The following is a 23,837-nucleotide window of genomic DNA, read 5'->3' on the forward strand; positions in this document are numbered from 1 at the left end:
CCCAGTATCGGGCTACGTCGGTTCCATCTTTGTTGGCGAGCCACAAATCTTCGAGGGTACATCGATGAGGACAGTTTCTGCATGTAAGAAGATGTTCCATATTCTGTGTTGTTTCTCCACAGTCACAGTTCATATCATCTTAGTCGATTTTTCCCCATTTTGCCATGTTTGATTTTACTAGAGCGACCCCCTTTCTTATCCTATTCATAGTTTTCCACGTTTTAAAGTCTAGGGACTGACCGGTCCATTGAACCTGAAAAAGAGGAAAATACTCAGGCGGTTCATCCTGCACTGTTCCAAGGAAGCTTTTTCCAGACTTTAGTCGCTTTCGTGGTGTTCGAGCTTTGTATAGGGCATGCCGCTCGTCCGCGATCTGTTTAATTTTCTCTATGTGCTCTGCAACGCCTCTGCGTGTTGAGGGTTCTGCAAAATTTGCTGCTTTTTATAAATTTGAGAGTGGCGTTGGTTTCATGCACCCCGTTACTATCCTGCATGTCTCATTTAGCGCGGTATCAACTTGTTTGGTGTAGGCAGATCTGCCCCAAACGGGGCACGCATATTCAGCAGTTGAGAATCACAGTGCCTGTGCCGTTGTTCTTAAAATGCCAGGACGTGCGCCCCATTTACTTCCCGTTAGCTTTCTGAGTATGCTGTTCCTAGTTGTTACTTTCCCTCTCGTTTTTATGCAATGTTGTCTGTAGGTGAGGGACCGGTCCAGAGTTACTCCAAGATATATATAGGTTGGTTTGTGTGTTCTAATGTATTACCATTCCACGCAATTTGGAGTTTTCGCTTGGCTTCCTTTGCGCGAAGGTGGAAAGCGCAGACTTGGGTTTTAGAGGGATTGGGTCTCAGGAAATTCTGCAGGTAGTACGCTGTCATTGTTTTTAAGACAGTTTCGAGTTTCTCCTCCACTTCTTCAAAACTATTTCCTTGAGCCCATATTGCAAGATCGTCAGCATAGAGGAAGTGCTTGGTTTCAGTCGGCGTAGGTTGGTCGTTGGTGTATATATTGAAGAGCATTGGTGCTAAAACACTTTTTTTTGCCATTTTTTTGAACTCTCCACCTACTCACTTTACCCTTCAGCACAACGAAAAAACGTCTGTTTTGCAGTAAGGAATAAACGACTTTACCCAGATGGTGGTCATTGAGAGTGTCGTATAATTTGCGGAGCAATGTTTTGTGCCTTACTGTGTCATAGGCTACTGTCAAATCTACGAAAGCAGCACCTGTTATAAGTTTTTCTTCAAAGCCCTCTTCAATGTGTTCTGTTAGTGCGAGGACTTGACCGGTGCAAGATTTGCCGAGTCTGAATCCTCCTTGTTGCGGGATGAGGTGTTTGTCGACATTTTTTTTTATTCTGGCGAGTATGAGTCTCTCGTATAGTTTGAAAAAGTGAAACAACAGCGAGATAGGTCTGTAGCTACTAGGGTTTTCTGGGTCATTTCCTGGTTTTAACAAGGCTATTACTTTAGATTTCCTCCATGATTTTGGAATTTCGCAGGTTTTACAGCACGTGTTATAAAATTTCAAGATCCAGTTTTTTGCTCCTTGGCCTAGATGCTTTATTTGTTCACTGCATATATCATCCACACCTGCAGCTTTCCCGTTTTTTAACCTCATACCGTCGTGGAGTTCTTTTAGTGTAAAAGGAGTACCTAGGTGATTTGTCTCCGAATCCAATCTTCTTTTAATGTTTGGGCCCTTATATCGGTTCGTAGTTCTTTCATTCATAAGGAGTTGAGCAGCGACTTGGTTTGATGGAACCTTGCAAGGCGTTTATGTTCTTTTGGATCAACTTTAAGTTTTTTTTCTACTATGTGTCATGTCCATTTTTCCCAGGGTCTCAATCCACTTTTCCTGTCTGGCTTGACTTAGCTGTTGGAGTCGTACTGCTCCGCAGTCAACCGTTTCTTGGCTAAAAGGGTCAGTGGAATAGAGGGTTTCGTATGTTCTCATTAGTTCTTTGGACTCGCTGGACATTCCGGGAACATATTGTTGTCTACATCCTCTGGGGATAGCTTTTCTAGACACATTTTTGAGTACCTCTACAAATTTTTCATAGTTCTCTACTTTTGGTTCAAGACGTAGCAACTTAGAATCTAGCATGTCTGCATACTTTTGCCAGTTTGTCTTTTTAAAGTTAAATCTCCTTCTGAATGGAATAGCTTGTGGTCTGACAATTGAAAAGATATTTATACCAATTGGTCTATGCTGAGTTTTTGGTATGGGACCATATACTACTTTGGTACATCGGTCTTCGAGGTTGTTACTTGAAAAACAGATATCCGGGTTATATCCTCTTTTCCAAACTTTACTCTGAAAAGATGGTGGAAGTTTAGGATCAGGAATTAACGTGAGGCCACTCGTTTCGGTCCATGCTTCTACTGCGTCTCCATTTGCGTTCGAATCTGCATAGTCCCAGAGTAAACTGTGACTGTTAAAGTCTCCCAGTACAAGCTGATTGGGTTGTGATTGGAAGCTAGTTGGAGGTGAAAAACACCAGACCAAACCAAATTCTGAAAAATATTTAATTTACCATATTTATAAATAGGTTCACAACACCATAAAAGAAATGAAACTTCTAAATTTAAGTATACTTGGAATAAGTGAAATGAGATGGCCAGAATCTGGCAAAGTTACTATGTATGATCCCATACAAGACTATGAAGAAGAAGAAATTGAAAAATTGTATCATGATTTAGAAAAAGTAGTAGCATTTACAAAGAAACACGAGATCAATATTGTCATGGGAGATTTTAATGCGAAGATTGGTGAAGAAGAACAGGAAGATATCATAGGCAAAGATGGTCTGGGAATACGAAATGAAATAGGAGATATGTTGGCATCTTTTTGTGTAAAAGCAACTAGTAATAACAAACACAATTTTCAAACTTCCAAAGCGTCGTCTTTACACTTCGAGATCACTAGCATATACACATGAACGTGTGGTTCGTAACCAAATCGACTTTATATGTATAAATAAAAGATACAGAAATTCAGTATTAGCTGTCAAAACATATTCAAGTGCAGATGTGCAAAAGTGCAGAAGATCACAGTAGGAAAAATAAGACTGAGATTAAAACAAATACAAAGACTAAAAAGCAAACAGTTACTATTGATAGAGAAAAGATGTCAAATAATATCGTAAAACAATAAATAATCAGTGTATGAGAACAAAAAATAAAGTTGACATCAAGCAAAGATGAAAGTACTGAGGAAAACGGGATGAGAATTAAGGATATATTAAAGACCGTTCAAGAAACAAAATTAAGTGCAGTAAAAACAAGAAGAAAACAATGGTAGACACAGAAGAAATACTGAGACTCATGGATCAAAGAAAAAAATTTAAAAATAAAGATAAAAACGAATACAAGAGGATCCATGTAATAATCAGGCAGAAGATAAGACATGCGAAAACACAATTTCATAGTAGAAATGTAATGAAATTGAACAATATGAAAAGAAACACGATATATTTCATCTGCACAAGAAATGAAAAGAGATCGCCGGAGTCAAACGGAAACAACTATCCCAAAGTTAAGAATACAAAAAAAAATTCTGAATTATTTTAAGATGAAAAAGTAGAACACTATACACCTATTACTATAACAGGTCCATCTATAATAGAAAGTGAGGTTATATGGCCAATACAAACAACAAAAAAATGGAAAAGCACTTTGCCCCGATGAAGTAAGTGCTGAAATACTAAAGTTTTTGAGAGAAAATGGAGTTAAAGCACTGTGTGGTCTCTTTAACAGAATTTATGACATTGGGATGTTACCAACTGATTGACTTAAGTCCTTAAGTCAACATTTGCCACAATACTAAAGAAACATCGTGAAAATACATGCAGTGATTACCAGACAGAAAGTCTGATGAGTCACGTTTTGAAGATATTCCTGCGAATAATACATAGCAGAATATACACGGTATTGAACGAGAGAATTAGCAATAGTCAAAAATCGTCAAAAGTTTTAAATTCAAGAAATTCAACATGCTACAAGACAAGTGACAAGTGACAGTCGGCTTAAATTATCTTTATGAAGTAGTAGGTGTTTGAATTGTATTTTTGTATTTGTCTATCTTTTCATCTACCGATAATGTGTTAGATCTGTTATATAGCTCTTCATTTTTGTTAAAGTATTATTGTGGTATAAGGCGTTAAGTAGTTACACCGTTATCTAGAAAAACTCTTGTTCCAATACTTTGCGTCCACTGCATAACATAATTACAGATTATTTGATCAGTATCAAAAACATTGGTGAGATAGAACTTGAATAATTCTGCACGTATAGCAATAATCCAATTTTAGAACTTTTTGTATATAGAATTTTGAGCTTCTGTAAATAATACACTAAGATCTTGTTTATATAAATTGTTTGCATGCAACAGAAAATATTTTATCCATCTCTCTAGTATTAGAAACCCGAGCGTTAGTCCCGTAATCCTCTAGAAAGAAATCAAAATATATTGCTTTGCTCCGCTATAAATGAGGGTGCAAAAGAGAATAAAAATATGTTATAGATACATTAATACCAAAAACAAGGGACCATATGGAAGACGAAGCTAAGGTCCACCTAGAAAGACTTACTTAACTTATTTCTTCGAATTACCTGTCAAATTTCTCAGTTCACCCTAAGTTTTTCCAATTCTTTGTGCTGTCTTGTCAAGGGTCCACTTCCATGTACCGCGGAGTATACCTTTCCTTGATAATTCCATCTCAAAGCTTTCTGTTCAATAGCATTATCTGTTTTCCTAAGAATGTAGCCAACCCACCTTCACTTAAGGTATGTTATCTGCATATATCTTATCTCGTTTATCGAATCTCTCTCCACAATTCTTCGTTTGAAATAAAGTTCGTATTTTTCTATCTATTTTTTAGGTCTCACAAGCGTTCAATAGAACACACTTAACGTTGGGGTTGAAGATGCAAAGCTTGGTATTTCGAGAGATTTATTTGTTCCTCTAGGTAGGCTAACAGTTACTATTGATAGAGAAAATTTGTAAAATGATATCGTAAAACAAGAAATTATCAGCGTATTAGAAGAAAAAATACAGAAGCAAAGATGAAATTAATGAGGAAAAAAGGGACGAGAATTAAAGATATATTAAAGACCGTTTAAGAAACAAAATAAGTGCAGTAAAAACAAGAAGAAAACAAGGGTGGATGGCAGAAAAAATACTGAGACTCTAGGATCAAAGAAAAGAAATCAGAAATAAAGATAAAAATGAATACAAGAGGATACACGCAATAATCAGGAAGAAGATAAGACATGCGAAAACACAATTTCATAGTAAAGAATGTAATGAAATTCAACAATAATAAAAGAAACACGATACATTTCATCTGCACAAGAAATTAAAAGAGATTGCCGGAATCAAACTCAAACAACTATCACAAAATTAAGAAGATAAAAACGGATACAGAATATCGGATATCAATAAACAGTTAAAAGAATGAAAAAACTAAATTTCTGAATCATTTGAAGATGAAAGATTAAAACACTATACACCGATTGCTACAACAGGTCCATCTGTAGAGCCTTGTTCAATATCCAAGTTCTGATCCAGAGATGCAGAGATATAAATCAAAATGTAAACATATGTGTTAAATGTTAAATAAATATAAAAAGAGGAGTGAGACAAGGCTGTATACTATCGCCTTTACTCTTTAACTTGTATTCAGAAGAAATATTTAAGGAAGCAATAATGGAGACCACAGAAGGTATTATTGTTATCGGTGGAACCGTAAATAATATAAGATATGCCAAAGATACCTTAGTGCTGGCTAATTGCGAAGAAGACCTTCAAAATCTAATAAACAAAATAAAACAAGCATGTGATCAGTATGGATTAAAACTCAACATTAAGAAAACTAAATACATGATAGTTGGCAAACAAAACTATATACAGGACGAGGGTATAAAAGTCAGAGATTCCATACTGGACAGAGTAGGGAAACTCATGTATCTCGGCAGTAATATGAATGTCAGCTGGGATCCAACCGTAGAAATTAAAAGCCGTGTAGAACAAGCCCGAGCCACTTTTGTGAAAATGAGGAACGTTCTTTGGAACCACGATCTTAGCATTAACCTTTGTGTTCGAATGACATACTGCTATATTTTTTTCAGTGCGACTGAAAACACAACTGGTCAATATAATAAAGAGACGCAAGCTAGAATACTTCGGTCACAATATGAGACACCCTAAAAAATATAAACTTTTACATCTGATCATTCAGGGAAAGATCCAAGGTAAACGTGGTCCTGGTAGAAGGTGAACATCTTGGCTGAAAAATCTAAGATAGTGGTACGGAAAATCGACTATATCATTATTTAGAGCTTCTGTCAATAAAATCACGATACCGAATATGGTAGCCAACGTGATATCCAACGAGCAATAACGGTCATGGATCTAGAAAAAGAAGAAGATAGGGTAGACATATAAATGCTGCGTTCGTCTTTCTAATGAGAGTTTTAACAACATCTAGAGCACCTCTATCCGCCATCTCTACCCAAAGTGTATAAAATAGTGCAGCCCTGCTAAACTCCAGCATTCACTGTGATAGCATTTGACAGCTTGCTCTGATCGACTCAATACTTACTTAAACGTAATAACTCAGTGTAAACGCGATAGCATATTGCTTCAAAATATCCCACAATACCTGACGTTCCACAGAATCAACAGCTTTCTCAAAATTTGTAAATGTGTGGTAAAGTGTTTTCTACAGGATTATACTGAGGATATTATGTGCTCTAAATCATGCCTGTTCCTTTCATAATCTGGTTTCGACATATTCTCTAACCCAATTCAATTATTAGAGCAATAGTTATTATAGTTTGTAATATCTCGCTTCTTGTGAAGTTTAACACTAGAATATTTACATTTTTCGAGTGACCTTCCTTCTGACCAAATCCGTTAAGTTAGCAACTGAAGTAATCGCACCATAATATCTTCATCTGACTTAAGCAGATCAGCAGGATTATTATCTGTGCCAAGGGCCTTTTTATCATCATTATCACCACGGTAAACCACCACCACCTTAAAAGGCCTCGACCTTCTCAAGTTTTCTACACCATTTTACTCTGTCCCTTCTCCGATCTTCTCAGCATCCTGTGTTGCCCCGTTTATCCACCTCAGCTTTGGTCTGCCTCTGTCTTCTTATTTCCACCGTTTCCGCTGTTAAAATCTTTTTTACCATATTCCGGGACCTGTACAGCGTTTTCCGTTCTTCCAACAATAGAGAAATCTACCTCTCATATTATGAAGTGATAACAGACACACTTTGTAAGATGGTCCGTTAAGTCAACATCCACTAAAATTTATGTTAATATGCAAGATGCCAAAAGCATATTATGTAAATCTTATAAATAGAAATTTATACAAAAATTGTACATACATTACTTAATTTGTATAGAAAGACAGTGAAAAAGTTACTCCATTTTGTTTTGGTGTGGACAATGTGTATTGCATTTACATTACATCTTACAATTACATCTTGTGACTTTATGATCAGTAGAGAATAGTTGGCATGTTAAAACTAACTATGTACAGCATTGCTTTTTGAAAATGTACTTTTGCTTTTAGGTTTTCTAAAAATGTTTTCAAAAATTTTGAAATGATCAAAATCTTTGAGTCTATTTTAAAAAATTAGTTTTCGAAATAGTGACGTAAGGAGTTGGTAAGTGTTCCAAGTTTACCAATATGTTAATATTAAAAAAAATATCTTTGACTGGCGTGATCCCACAGTTCTACTGGTATTGAAGAAATACGTCAACATTTTAGTGTTCCAAAAGTTCCTTTCTCGCAAAAAAAAAACGAATCCAAAATCAAATATTGTAATTAAAGTACTTATAATACAATATAACTAAGTAAAATTTAGTGCAGTTTATTATAATAATTTTAAACTATCTGATTTTGAAATGTATTTTTAGAAAATAAATTGATAGATTATTTTGAACAAAACTTAAGTTTCACACCTAGTACAAAGGTGTGTTGCCCATCATCCTCGTCTTCTTATCAAGCACAGGAGCAGCGTGCCCAACCACAGCATTTTCGGCCCATTATTCATCCTTCATCGGATTGCGACAAAAAATAATACAATAGATGCATTGAGCATCCTTCTCCTTAGATTCTTCTTTTTCTTCTTCTTTTCTCCTTTCTTTGTTTTTTTGTATATTTTTACCCTAAGTTTGATCTGTTTTAGAGTTGATTACGAGTTTTTTGGTGATCTTCCTTTTCTTTGCTGGATTTTCTCTGTTTTGTTGTGACTCCAAAAGGTCATTCTTGTAAGGTGATTCAATGATTATAGTGGTCTTCTTTTCGTGACATGGATTGTTACTCGAGTTACTTTTGGTATGGGCATGATATCTTTCGGATATGTTACAAACGAAGATGATTATGTTTCGTTGTTAGTCGTCCATAAACAACTAGGCCTTTCATCGTTACTTTTAGCAATTTTTTTCAGGCGTTTTTTCTTCTCGTGTTTGTATATTCTTCCGCATTTATTTCCCAATTTCTAGTGACATCCTCAGACTCTGTTTGTGAAAAAATTTGTTGCATTGGTTTGAGGCTGAGGAGTCTCTTCCGGTTGGGGGTTAAAGGGCTGTGCAATACTGACAAATTTGGCTGATAATCAGTCATTTTAGTTGGAGCAAAATCAGCGTCTGTAAAAAGTGTCGATCCATCGGTCAGATTCCAGTAGCTCTAAACGAATCTATGGCAGTTGCCATGCTTGCTGCGCTTATAACGGCCTAAACAAATAAACTTGCAATCTGGAATTGGGTCGCTAAACGCCTCGTATGGCACCGGGCCATTTCTTTACTTAGTTACTATAATACGTGCTTAGAGGCTTCATGAAACCTACTTTTAAAGGCTGAAGACGATGGGTGCAATGTGGGGAGATGCATAGTAGTACAATATTATTTTCACGGGCGAAATCAATCACTGCCATGTTTTTTACGTGGGAAGCATGTCCGTCTAACAACAAAAGCACTTTCTGACCTATTGGTGCATTAGAACATTCCTTAAAACAATTCAGCCACAACAGAAATAAAGCACATTAAATACATCCCGATTCATGATATTTACTCCAAATCCAGTTGGTGCTCCGTCCATTAATTCATCTTTCATACGCTTACCTGGAAAATAAACATCGGAGACATGTAGTCTCCCACACAACCAAAACATATGACCGTCGTCATAATTTTCCCTCGCTCTGTGGATGTCAAAACTCATATCTAGCGTTTTCCAGTTGCAGCTAATATTTTAGAATTTTTACAAACTTTGCCGCCCCCGTTTCGTCGACATTGTAGATATTCTGTTGGAATTCAAGCAGTGGAACGTGGAATTAGATAGGGTGACACTATCTTCCCCTAAATTGTTTACAGCTGTTCTTGAATATATGTTCAAGCAAATGGAACGAGAGGATAACATGGGAATTAATATAAATGGGGAATATCTGAACCACCTAAGATTTGCCGATGACATCGTTTTAATATCTAATAGAGTTGATAAAGCTACAAAAATGCTGCACAGGTTTCAATGTCGCTTCAGGTTTCCTCAGGTTTATATGTTTATGTCTTTTTAAAAAGCTTTGCTGTCAATTAAGACCAGCCATGCCATTATTTACTTTAAATTTATGTGCAATAGGATTTTTTTCTGCTAAGTAAAAAGCTAGCGTTCTCAGCTCACAAGAGGTTAATCTATAAAATCGCTCCTCCATAAGTTTAAAATATAAGCCTTCAATTCACTCTCTTGTTCGGGGGTGAAAACAGTTATGTAACGACCCAACTTTTTTTCTACAGAAAAGTTTACGATGCTTTTTTGTACCCTATTTGATTCGATATCAAGCTGAAGACTGCTTTCGTCATCGATTTCTCACTCCAGGAATGTTGTTTGGTTTTTCTTTTGTACGTTCTAACCATGGTGCTTACGAAATAATACAAGAACATGTATATAGGTAACCAACGTAGTCTAAGTACAAGGTAATAGAGGCAAAGTGGGGCATCAAGTAAACTGAACCCCACTTTGCCCAATATAATAGTACGTTATGCTAGCTTACCTTAAAATATATTCATCTGCTTTATAGGGTATTAATAAACACTTAGCCAGCACTTTTGACAGTCCAATGTCGTAGTTTGTTATGTTTCTAAATAAATGCAAAATAGAAAACGAGTGTAGATAATATATCAAAGCACGTATTTTTCTATCAAGACGCACCATAAACGTAAATCGAATAATAATCAACTGATGCTTGTGAGGATCATGCATCACCTGACAACCACTCGACAGAGATATACGCTGTTGTCGGAAGTATAGGCATTTCTGAAAAACAGAAAAACCTCACTTTGCCCTGATATCCCACTATGCCCCACTCTCCCCTATATTTATTCATATTGTATCGATAAGGTAGCCTGAGATTCTAAGTTGGCACCTTATTAGCTCTTTTGACATTTCTAACAAATTGAAGTAAAGATTCAGGCACAAATAACTGTGTGTCCAAAGAACAGAACCTATTCAAAGAACAACTGGAAGGAGGTGGAGGGACTTAAATAAGTCCAATAATCAACTTCATATTTGATGAAGTGATACAACAAAGAAAATGGGAATCAAGAAATAAAAATAATGTGTTATGCAGATGTCGTAGTCCTGATAGCAGAGAATATCAACTTGTAAGTTGTAATTACAAATATAAGTGAAGTTACACGTCTTTTCCCCTTCTACCGGTAATTTGACAGATTACGTTAAAATAAGGGTAACTTAAATAAAAGTTCTCTGTCCTGTATTTAATTTAAATACAGGCCGCAAAACTGCGAATGCATATAATGTCAAAATAAAGGTGCTCTTATTACAGGACCATATAAAGCACCTCTTCAATAACTCTCTAATATCTGTAAATACTTTAAATTACTGATAATATGAGTAAAAACGTATAACCAGAGTTTTTTTAAATATTGCTCCAACAATAACACTACATGTATTTCAAAATTTGTTTAGTGATAAGGCTCATCGATCATTCTAGTCAAGTGTTTTCTCGGCCAGAGTGTGCAAGCAAGGTGAACACTGATCTTTATGTCTGCGTCTGTTTTTGATTATCTTCCTTTATTGATGTAATTTTTACCTGGTCAAAAATTTCTTCTTCTGCTAGTGGCCTATCGTATTTTATTAGCAGCTGTCAAAAATTTAGTTAATTATTATTATGTAGCTGGATCTTGAATCACCGTTGACCGTGATCAGAGCAAGAATGTTATCAAAATACTTAATAATATAACCAAACCTGTGTTCCAAAGTTAAATAGTATTCACCAACTAAAGGTAAAACACTCGTGTGTATGTGGTGTTAAATATAAATGTCATCTACATACTCTTAAGTTTTTTCGTCTATAAAAACGCTTTGCACACCCTAATGTAATTTCCCACCTTATAACACTCCCTCCACGTAACTTACGAGTCAACCAACAACGTATTTTAACCACTAATCATTTATTTACTACTGTAGGCATGCAGAGACATAGAAACTGGTATCTTGGGTAAATGCTGCCGCGATCCTAACTACAAAGATCCATGGCCATCTGCAAACTTAGTCGATGGAATTGATGACGGTCAGTACAAAGAAGATAACTTCTACGGCCAACACCAACTTCTGAACTCCAACAGATTGGCGAGAAATGCTACCAGAGGAGTAAAAGGAATTAGAAGGCAGACTGTTAAGAGAGTCGAGGATGAAATCAGAGCTGCGCAACCAACTTGCGGAGGAAGGAACTTGGTAAATATGAGTTTTGTTTATATCTGCTCAATTGTTTTGTAATTACGAACTATATTTCTTAATCGAGCTAACTAAAGACTAACTATACCAATATTCATATATTAAGCCAATTTGTCTTGAAAACTTATTGCAAACTGTTGTATTTAAAATGATATGACATCGAAAGCTAGTAAATCTAAAACAGTTGCTCCACTTGACCGCCATCCGATTTTATACATGAATTTGTTCTAGTGATGGTGAACATGGTAATTTTTAAATCACGCTGTAATCGGTGACGGTGACTTTTTTAATAATGGTGATTTTTAACGGTGGCCGCGATTTTTTTATGTTCAGTAACAGGTAGTCACAATAATCGTAAACTAAACAACACGATCAAGATTATTCTGCATTAGATAGTACTAGCCACAGACCCACGACAAGATAAGGTATTGCAAGAGAAACGACAAGATAAGGTATTACAGAAGAATATAAATATCTTCTTTTTACTATATTTGTGTTGCAAATGACACTCAATTTTTTTCAGGACCCTCAGGACGTTTTTAAAGACCCTCACAATTGTGTGCCTTGATGCCATACAAAATTGTGAGATAGTCACAATTGTATACTCTGGGACTTAAAAAGTTGTGAGTAAATGTGTATTATAACGAGGATATTAAAATATTTTATTCAAAAATATTGACAACAGATATATTGAACATTTTAATACATAATGCAAACATATACTACTTAAAACTATCGCATATGAAATGATTTGAATTGAATAAAATTTATCACAATTGATAAGAAACACTAGAGTCAGAACTAATCAACTACAGACAATAATAGGTTACCGCAGATTACAACCGGTAACAATAGAGTCCTTAATGTATGCAGACGACATAGTAATAATAGCAGATTCCGAGAATAAAATGCAGAAACTAATGGATATATGGGTAGAACAAATAAAAGAACTAAAAATGGAGATACACGAGGAAAAAAGTAAGATAATGATAATCAGCGGCAAAGGAGATAAGGAAGATAATCAAATAAAGATAAAATGTAAAAACTCAGAATTGGAAATAGTAACAACTTACTAATACCTGGGAAGTATAATAACTAATGATGGAAAAATAGACTGGGAAATAACAAATAGAGCAAAGAAATCAAACAAGTTATATTATGCGTTAGTCCCAATAATGGGAAAAAGAGAACTTGTACGAGAAACAGGAATAAAAATATATAACACAATAGTGATACGGACTGTGCTCTATGCAAGTGAAAACTGGACAATTCTGGAAAAACATAAGAGCAGGATAAACGCAATGGAGATGAGACATCTAAGAAGGATAGTTGGAAAGACAAAATGGGATAGATTAAGCAACGAGACTATTAGGAGAATGGCCAACCAGGAACCGATAATGAACAAAATAGCAAAGAGACAAATGAACTGGTATGGGCATCTGATGAGGATGCAATCCAATAGAATAACAAGAAAAATTTATGAAGCAAAAAACATCGGAAAAAGAAAAAGAGGCCGACCAAGAAAAAAATGGATACAGCAAGAAGTAGGGGCGGGAAAACTTAAACAAAAATCACTCGAGGAATTGAAAATAATGACAGGAAACAGAAAAGAATGGAAGAGGTGAGTAAATGGAAATTAAAATATCTAGCCCAAATCCGACACCCTGTTATGGTAAAAGGAAGGGGAGAAAGAAAGAAAGAAAGAACTAAGGATACTAGATAATATATATACAATACTAACAACAAAGTAATTCATTTAAATCAGTACAAAACTTTCTTGACAATTTTCCTCTTTAAATAAAATTAAAAATTACCTCTAGAATTTCACTTAAATTTTTTGTATCAATTTTTTAGGATGTTTTTATAAAAGAAAAAATATATTTAATACGTTTAATGATATTATTTTAAATTTATTATTTTACCAAGAGAAATATTAGTAGATAATAATATAAAATATCTTGTATTGCACCGTTCCTAAAATTCACCGTTGGTAAATCACCAGATATTAGTCACCGTTCCCCGAGTCATCATACTACTAATTTTTCTCGTAAAAATTAGTCAAGATAAATTTTTTTCGACCCGCTAGCCAACACTCTAGCTCAGTTAGCACTAGCCAGGGTTTACGTGTGGTATTCTACCACAGAACTCAATCTATAAAATATACTACAAAATTATTAAAAATATATTAAAAAATATTACACAAACCATTATAGATTTAAGAAAAGTTAGTCTTCCACCGACAATATTTTTATTATAAAACAAATTATGGGAAAACAAAGAGAATATAATCTAGAAACGCATAATGGATTTACAGTTTCTTAAAAAGCTTTCGTCCAAGTCGATAGACAAAATATATTTAAAATTGTGGAAAAAAGAGGATACCCAATACGCTTAATTAAGTGTACTGCAAATCCACGCCTACTGCAAGCTATTTGACGATGTTAGGAATTACTTTTTATTCCGACAATACATCTACAGTTAACCCTTGCAAAACACCATATTTTGCACTCTTTACGTAGAGAAAAGACGATAAAATGAAAGTAAACGATTGCATTGGTTTTCAGTTCGAGCTCCACCATTCTTCTACACGAGTTTCGATTCTTCACCTCTCATCCTCCTCTCTCATTTACCAATCATTTTAGGAAGACGTGTAGTAGCTCCAATAATGCTGTTTATCTATATGACCGTTATAGTAACATAACATGTCTGTGTACGCTAATTCGTTATCTAAGAAAAGTCTCCTGACTACTTGTTGCTGCACATATATGTCTACATCTATACATATGTGTCACATCCAGCCTTTTGCGTCCAAAGTTGAACATAGGTCTTCCCCAATTTCTTCCAGTGATGTCGGTCTTGAACTTCCTGCAGCAAATTACCAGCAATTCTTTTGACTTTGTCTATCCATCGTGTAGGTGGTCCACCTCTACGTCTTCTCTGTTTTTGTTCTCCACACCGTAATGACAAAGCTGGCAAAACAACAATCACATTCATACTTGATAAATTACTAAAGATATGTAAATATTAATTATTTTAACATTTTTTACATTTTTGTAGAACACAAATCCAGTGGGCCCAGGACCTTTAGATGCTAATTTCGCTGAATATCCATGGCAAGCCATGATTTTGAGAGATACCAACCGCAGCTTACTTTGTGGAGGTGCCATCATTGCTAGAGACGCAGTACTCACTGCTGCCCATTGCATTGAAGGGTGAGACTTAAAGATATAATTTTTGAACACACGATAATATTCAATAAGAATGTGTATTATAAAAAATAAAACTTATTAACACATTATTGTTAAAACCCAGCTTTCGACTTTTATGTCAATAATATGTTTTATTACTTTTAGGTTACAAACGTCCGACGTCCTTGTCAAAGGTGGAGAATGGAAATTGGGTATTGATGAAGAGCCATTACCGTTCCAGATCATTAAAGTAGCTGCTATAGTTAGGCATCCATCGTACAAAAAAGACGGATACGACTTGGCTATCTTGAAACTGACGGAGAAATTCAGATTAAGCAAGAACGTGGGTACCATCTGTTTACCGGATGCAAAGGCTGCACGAGAATCATACGGTAACTGTAAAGTTACGGGATGGGGAAAACGCATTTTACAATGTGAGTATATATTTTATTTCATCTTCTGACATTAGAATTAGACTAGAAGAAAATAATTTACCGTATTATATCAACAGCATCTCAATGATCTTCTTTTCTTGATGTGCCTATCCGTGACGAATGTTGATAATTATCATGGCAATCTTTATGTTGTCTGCATCAATGTAAAAATGCTACACATATGTTGTGTTAAACCAGATTCTCAGGTACTAACCAGGATGTTGTTCTTGCTCCTGGACCTCGCAGGATGGCTTTTAGGAAGGCTTTTTTGAAATCATTTCGCATACTTTGTCCAAAGTACTGTAGCTTTCGAGATTTGATAATGTTCAGTAACTCTCGATTTCTCTCTATTCTTTTGAGGACTTGTTCATTTGTAATTCGGTTATTCCACATGATCTTGAGTACTCTCCGATATAGCCATATCTCAAACGCTTCCAATCTTCTTCTTCATCAGGTGCCATCTTTGCTACGGAGGTTGGAAACCATCATAGCTATTTTAATTTTTGAAGCAGTAGCTCTAAATAGTTGTTTTGAGCTGCATCCAAACCATTCTCTCAGGATCTTAAGCCATGAAATTCGTCTTCTTCCGATGCTTCTTCTGCCATCTATTTTTACTTGCATTATGAGTCGTAGGATGCCATACTTTTCGCTCCTCATCACATCCAATCGCTTGCACATAATTTCGTTTATTCAGTATTCTTTTTTATAGCAAGAGAGAGATTGTGGCTTTTGAAGAAGGCCCTCATCCAGTTGAAGGTAGTTTTTCCGATTCACGCTCTTATCTCCTGGTAGTTGGTCTATTCTTCATTCATTATGGTGCTGAGGTCAAACGTCTTTCTACTGGGATTTGGTTGGCATAGAGTTGACCTGTTATCTTTTTCTGGCTAATTATCATCAAACTTTGTCTTCCTGGTCATTAAAATTGTTAACTGTGGTACGCCAGTTTATTCATAAGGACTAGTAGATCTTCTACGTTGTCCGCAAATACAATGGTTTTATCTGCATATCTGATTTGTTCAATCGGTACCTTAATGATAAAAGAACTTTTAAAAATTTTACTACAACTTTTTTCCTTCGTTCAGTATAAACATCATAATCAATGACCTTGTTATTTTTAAGCATTTCAAAACTTTTTTTATATTTCAGTGCATGCTAGAGGCGCTATAATGCACCACATCAATGCACAGTTGATCGATAAAAAGCAATGTACAGATACTGTGAATGAGAAGTTCCAAGATTCAGCATCAACGCTTAAAGATCATACGTTGTGTGTTACTTCAGATATCGATCAGTGCAAGGTAAGTTAAAAGACAAAATTTTCAATTTATCAGTTCCTATAATCATTCTGTCGTTCAAAAAAATTTGCATTTTAGCGAAAGAATTTCCATATTTTAGAGCTTTTGCTTTTTCATGAAAAAATTGAGTTCTCATTGGATAGAGGTGTTAGACAAGGAAACACGATCTCACCCAAGCTTTTCATAACAGTTCTGGAGTATGATTTCACAAAACTCAATTGGTACAAGACCGGAATATATATTATATCGACGGAAAAATACTTAAAAACCTTCGATTTGTCGATGATATTGTACATATTTCCGATGATTTACACAAAGACGACGTAATGCTTAATGAACTTTCACAGGCAACCAAAGAATGGGACTGCAAATAAACAAAAATAAACCAAACTTTGTCATAGAAACAATAAAATTGTTAGAGAAAACAATAGCATAGAATAGGTAACAAGAAATACAAAGAAGAATTGGTCTAAGATGGATTGCATATGGTAGATAGGAGGACACATTCAATAGTGATATCGCGATGCGCCTGGAGAGACAGGTATACAATCAATGCACGCTTTCAGTTATAAGATATGGATCCGATACACTAACGCTAACTAAAAATAATACTAAGAAACTGAGAATCGCACAGAGGAAAATGAAAAGATCAATATAAGGAATACAACTTACAGACCGCGGTAAAAACAAAGAGATTCGCAGAAAGGCAATAGAAGATATCGTAACAAAATATCAAAGCTAAAATGGAGCACGGCTCAGCGATGATAGATGGACTAACAGATTGCTGGAATGAAGATCCCTTGAAGATACGAGAAGCCGAGAAGATCACCGATGGGATAGATACACGACATACAAAGAATAGAGCATAAGTGGATGCAACTTGCGCAAAATAGAATTTCCTGGAGGCATATGGAGGAGGCTTATGTCCAGCAATAGACGCCAAAAGCTGGATGGTGATGATGATCCATAAGCGATTTAAATTTAAAGAAGACACATCTGGATAGGATAGTAGTATAGTCTTGTTAAACTATAGTCTTATCTTATTAGATTAAAGAGAACCATTCAGTAGGGGATAATAATTTTACAAATTCTGTCAAAAACCAATTAACAACTTTACATAAAAATCCATATTTTGTAAAAATAACTAAATCCGTAAACGTTGCAACAGATATGTTAAGATTCACATTATCTTATATCTAGAAGCAATTGTTACCGATAAACAGTGTAAATAATCAAATAATTTAAGACGATTTCCGAAGCAGATTCTAATGTAAAATCAGCATAAATACTGAGTATGCTCCAAAATTCTCATTAGCTGGAATGTTTTTCACCATACCGACTGCGAACTCCTATATCATAGTAATCAATTACATCTACGTGTGAATGCATATCTTGCGTTACAATTTCAAAATTGGAATCATTACAACCTGAGGAGTATAAGGCATCAGCAAGATATAACTAATCCTGGTTTACATTTGACTACAAAACCATAATTTTGTAAGTTACTCCTTAATCTTTGTAATCTGAAAGAGCATTGAGTGGCTTTTTAAATATGGCCTCTAAAGGAAGATGATCATTCTCTACCACACACTCTTTACCATATAAGTACTGTTGAAAACACTCACAACCAAATACAATTGCCAAACATTCCTTCTCAATTTGTGCATAATTTTGTTGAGTTGGTGTAAGAGACTGATGCATATGCTACTGGTCCTCCATTTTGTAAAAGTACTGTGTTTCTAACGAGTCCTTCGAACTGTCAACTAATACTTTAATTGGTTTATGTCTGTTATAGTACTGTAATAAAGGAGTATGTATGTACTAAGAATTAATTTAACATTTAAAAATCCTGTTGATGAACGTCTAGTCAAAAGTTCATGAACTTCCAGTCCAGCCAGTCAAAATGAACATTCTCTTTCATTAACTTTCTAAGATTACCTGTTAATTTGGACAGATTTGGAACAAATTTTTATACTTATGTTAGTTAATTAGCATCAAATGCTATACCATACAATTCAAATGAATTTTTTCCACATAATGACGGTATTAGATTTTTGTTTTGATACAGGGCAGCGACAACCGCTGATACGTATTTTGACCAACCGCTAATACGTATTTTGACCTCCTTAGGTCTCGTCAGAACGGTATAGTCACTGCTCTGAGCATAGATGTCATGAGCTTGCGATCCTTATGCAACTCACTTTACACTAGTGTGCAGAGGCCAATTCATAGCATAACATTACGATGCCTTAAAGAAATGCCACTACGCATCTGTTAAGATGTATAGATTGGAAAGAAAGACGCTGAAAAACTTTTTCGTGCGGTAATACTCATAGAAACCTAATGAATAGATATTTTGTAAGTTTTACATTTGGGGTAAAACGTACAAAAGAATGAAAATCGAGCCGAAAATTATGGATTCTTGCTAGATACACTGCCGAATCGGTAAGCATCACCTCCCTCCACCATAATATCCTCCCTTTTTTCCTATACTACTTGCATTGCTATTATGGTATATGCTGTGACCAATATTGTCAATCTAAAAATCTATATTTTTGACACCTTACAAGGTTAGCCAACTAACAAAACTGAAATAAGGCATAAAAAGGAATTCATTTATGAAGATTTTTTGGTTTGCTTTTCCGCTATGTGTGTGAGTAACACTAGACCGCTTCCGCAGTTTTTTATCTACTTAGTGATAAAAGAGTGATCTTATCGATACATGGTGCTTCGTACTCCGAAAAATGAGCTGATTGAATTCAGTCTGTTGATCTTTTAGAGTGAATATATCAATAGCTGGACGCTTATTGGAACACTGGTATATTTATTGTACATAATTCAAAACAATTCTTAATACTTATTAGGTATATCACAAAAAACTCATTTGAAAAACTCTCAATAATAATCGTCCATTTCTATGTGATAATTTAGTTTATCGTAATTCATCGCCAAAATTTCGTGATTTAATTAATAATTAATATTATGTTTCAGGTCGATTACGGTAGTGCTTTAGCCTGTACAAACGACCAAGGTAAATACGTCCTATCGGGAATATACGCCTGGGATACAGGCTGCAGACAAGAAGGCCAAATAGGAGGCTACATTCCGACGGATGTTACATGGGTCGAAGAATGTCTAAGAAAACCTTTGAAGGAGTTGAGACGGTTAGATAGAGAATATTTGCTCAACAGCAACAAATAACTTAGAAAAAACGAATTGTTATAGTCCTTTGTAGAGATATAAGCATTACTGAAGAGAAACAATTTTATATTACTGTAAATTTTTTGTTATGTAAATACTTATAATAAACATGTGATAGATGTATTACAAATATCTTCGGACTTTATTTATTTAAGGTTTAAGAATGCCAGTAACTTTTTTGTATATTTTTTGTATTATTTAATTTTAACAAAAACTGCCATATTGTCTATTTTGTAAATTTTCTCTAGCTACCTACTATGTTAAGTTTGTACGAAAATTAAAAAGGGAATAAACAGCAATTAATAATTTTCTACCAGTTTTGATTCTAAATGTAGCTTAAATGTTAAACAAAATAGGTTAAGTGTAATATAATAAAAATATAGGTACCTAATTATTTGTTTTATTTATAAACATCTATAAAATCATAAAAAAATAATAAACTTCAACAAAACAAAATGTACTTATTCATTACTGTTAATACTAATAACATAACAGACAACAATAAACTAATACCTAAATAATTATTACTTAAAACTTTAAAAATGAGAACTAAGTGGTATGGACCACAATTTGTCAACCGAAACAGCTTTTTGGTTAATATTTAACCCATTAGGTACTAGGGTGTCATATATGATACACTAAACAACGATCTTTTCATCGTGATTTAACACTCTTCTTGAACCCAACGATAAACTGACTACACTCAGACCTCTTATAAACACGATAAAAATTAACTTTTTAAAACATTATATTCCGGATCAAGAAATCGCCTATGATGAAAGCATGATGGAATATTTTGGAAAACACGGATGTAAGCAGTATATTCGAGGGAAACCCATCCGGTTTGGATATAAAGTATTATGTCTCAATTCCAAAAACGGTTACCTTATTAATTTTGAGGTTTATCAGGGAAATATGCCAATTTCTAATCGAGAGCATCAAGAAAAATTTGGTAAAGCCATAGCTCCGTTATTGCAGCTTATTGAAGAGATGCCCGTGGAAACTAGATCTTTGCTATACAATTTTTATTTTGATAAAGTATGCACATCCATGAATTTATGAAGCAACAGGGACAGTTAAAGAAAATAGACTAACAAAGAATTGTCCACTTGGACAGTAAAAGAGTTAAAAGACACAATTTGTTTAAAATATTGTTTAAACCATTTTGATCATCATTTTCTTTTGGCAATATGAACTTTTGTTATAAGAGGACTATTTTAAGATTGTGCACAAATATGAAATAAAAATATTTTTCCTAGCGAGTGTGCCCATACTACCGGACTATAATAATTTATAAATAGTTTTTACGATTTTTTTTTTCTAAAAATAACTTTTTTATACTAAAAAACCGATTTGTTCAAATTTAATGAGTACATGAAAAAATTGTTTATTAGTAACCTGTACCTATTTAATATAATTATATTTTGATATAGGGATATAGTCACCATGATGATAGGGCGGTGTGTGAGGGTCACTAAAACCCCGACTGGGATGTCTGCCAGAGGGCTAACTAAGAAAGGAACTTAAGGTTCAAACCCGATTAAAAAATAATCTAAAGGGATAGTGGGAACCTAAAGGTGACAAATATTTATAAAGTGGGTGCTTTAATGACAAAACATAGAGATATTTAATTATTTACTATTATTATTATTAACGTACGGTTAATAACCGATGTAATAAAGAATAATGAAGTAATACGTATATAAGTATTTTCAGTAATCGCTTTATTGTAAATCATAATTATTAACACAAATCAGTTTGATTAGCTGGTGAATTTACAAACAAATCTGATGATTTTCCAACACGGGAACAGGCAACATACAATTGACCATGTGAGAAACATGGGTTTTCTAGATTAATAGCACAAACACCTAATGATTGCCCCTGGTACTTATTTATGGTCATAGCAAAAGCAAGCGCACTGGAAACTGTAGTCGTTTAAATTCAAATAGTACATCAGTCGGAATCATTGGGATGCGTGGTATCAAAACATCTGCTCCTTTATACTTTCCTTTCAGTATAGTTGCTTCTATCACGTTGTTCAATAATTTATTTATCGCTAACCGTGTGCCGTTACAAACACTCGGTTTAATTAAAGGCGGTTTAACCTTTAATTGAAGATTGTGCGGTGGCAATCCTGGTAAATCCAGCGAGTTTAAAAATTTAGGCGGATAGTTGACATCATCTTGTTTAGTAGCCGAATCAACTGATTTATATATCCCCAATTTGTCTGTAATTTGTTCTTGAATTTTGAAATTTAATTAATTTACATCTATGTTTTTTGCAGCCAATATAGCCCGTTCGCTAAACCAATCATGGTTTCTGTAATTTTGAGCAACATCTGGAAACACCTTTTGAATAAGTTCATCTTTTGATCGAGTTAACTGACAAAAACGTTGAGGAAAATTAATGCAACCAGTCAAGGTGTCTATAGGAAATTTGCCATTACCAATATCAATGACTTGTTTAGAGAATATGTCTCCAGATTGGTCATTTTGCAACTCGACAAGCATATTCTTGCTTAAATGTAATATATTGACATGTTTCCACAAATTGAAGGATTTTAAACATGCATTGAGTTTATCAGCTGGCGTTGATCGTGGAATCACTGGCAATATTTGACGAAAATCTCCTGCTAATAAAATCATTGCACAACCAAATGGATTATGATTGCTCCGTAGATCTTGTAAGGTTCTATCTAAAGCCTCTAAAGATTTTTTATGTGCCATCGTGCATTCATCCCAAACAATCAATTCACATTCCTGCAAAACCTTTGCCATTGCAGAGTTCTTCGAAATGTTGCAGGTTGAAGTTTCGTTGCTTTACATGTTTAATCGCAATTTTAGTGCTGAAAGTGTTGTTCGACCACCTTCAAGTAAAGTTGCTGCAATTCCCGACGAAGCGAGTGCAAGTACAATTTTATTTTGTGAGCGAATTGTTGCCAATATCAAATCAAAAAGTGTATCAAATACATACTTCTATTGTTCATTCAATAGTGGCAGATTTTTTTGAATTTATTCTTTCAAAGTGTTGAGATCATAGTTTTTATCGCTGCAACTCTTGGATGGACGCCCCAAACGTCGTCATTTGAAAGCATTTGTTATATTGTTGAATATTTGACAAAAAGTGTATGAAATCTGGTCCTATTCCTGAAACCAATGAGTAAAATGACTCTGGTGGTGGAACCAATGGTATTAATTTCACTTTCCCATTTGCGCAACACAATCCATTGGCCCCATTTTTGTATTTCAATATCCCATCAAATATATCATTTTAACATTGTACCACAGTTTAAGAAAAAACGAGCAAATTTGGTCCAGTAGAACCCCAGATATTATGTCACTTTTTCCGAGCGCTCTATATTCAAGCTGTGTTAGATTTTTTGAAGAGCGTTTGAATAGTTGTGTTGAGTAAAAAACTATCTAATTGGCCTATTAATGGAATTACACAAGAGAGACAACTATAATCGCTTTTAGGGAAAATACTCAGCAAATATATATTTGATAAATCAAATCATGTTTGCAATCGATACAAGGATAATTTGGTTCTGAAACTGTTTTCTTGTTGAATTTCTATTTTATCCATCATGTTTAAAGGAAATAAATCAACATTGTAATTAAAAATACTTTATATTGACGTTTTGATTTCCATTTCCGAGATCGTTCTCTTCTTCTTTCAGTCAGCAACACCTTACGTCCCCTAGGAAGCGTCGATGTAGTTAATTCCATTAAATATGGTACAATAAGGATAACAGTACTATTTGTGGAACTGAATCGTGATAAATTGCCAGATTTTTCTAGTTGTAGATTAAATTATAACAGCTTAGTTAATCAAATTATACTAATCAAAATTTAACAATCTCTTTCAACGTTAACATCGTTCTTCTTGCATGAGTTTCCCATGTAATCACCCTCACACAAATATATTGTCATCAGAATAAAAACACAAA

General features: G+C 34.6%; 1 protein-coding gene across 2 annotated transcripts in view; it reads left to right on the plus strand.

Annotated features, from left to right (window-relative positions):
• Positions 1-20,282, plus strand: part of LOC140445865 (uncharacterized) — a 151,532-nt gene extending 131,250 nt beyond the window's left edge. For both annotated transcript variants that reach the window (XM_072538262.1, XM_072538263.1), the window contains exons 9-13: positions 11,504-11,770; positions 14,828-14,982; positions 15,124-15,392; positions 16,539-16,690; positions 19,679-20,282. In XM_072538262.1, the coding sequence (XP_072394363.1) occupies positions 11,504-11,770; positions 14,828-14,982; positions 15,124-15,392; positions 16,539-16,690; positions 19,679-19,888 (1,053 nt within the window). In that variant the 3' untranslated portion in view covers positions 19,889-20,282. The remainder of the gene's footprint in view (positions 1-11,503; positions 11,771-14,827; positions 14,983-15,123; positions 15,393-16,538; positions 16,691-19,678) is intronic.
• Positions 20,283-23,837: the final 3,555 nt, after the last annotated feature.

This window comes from Diabrotica undecimpunctata, chromosome 7 (genome assembly GCF_040954645.1).
Source record: "Diabrotica undecimpunctata isolate CICGRU chromosome 7, icDiaUnde3, whole genome shotgun sequence".
In the NCBI taxonomy this organism is placed as follows: domain Eukaryota; kingdom Metazoa; phylum Arthropoda; class Insecta; order Coleoptera; family Chrysomelidae; genus Diabrotica; species Diabrotica undecimpunctata.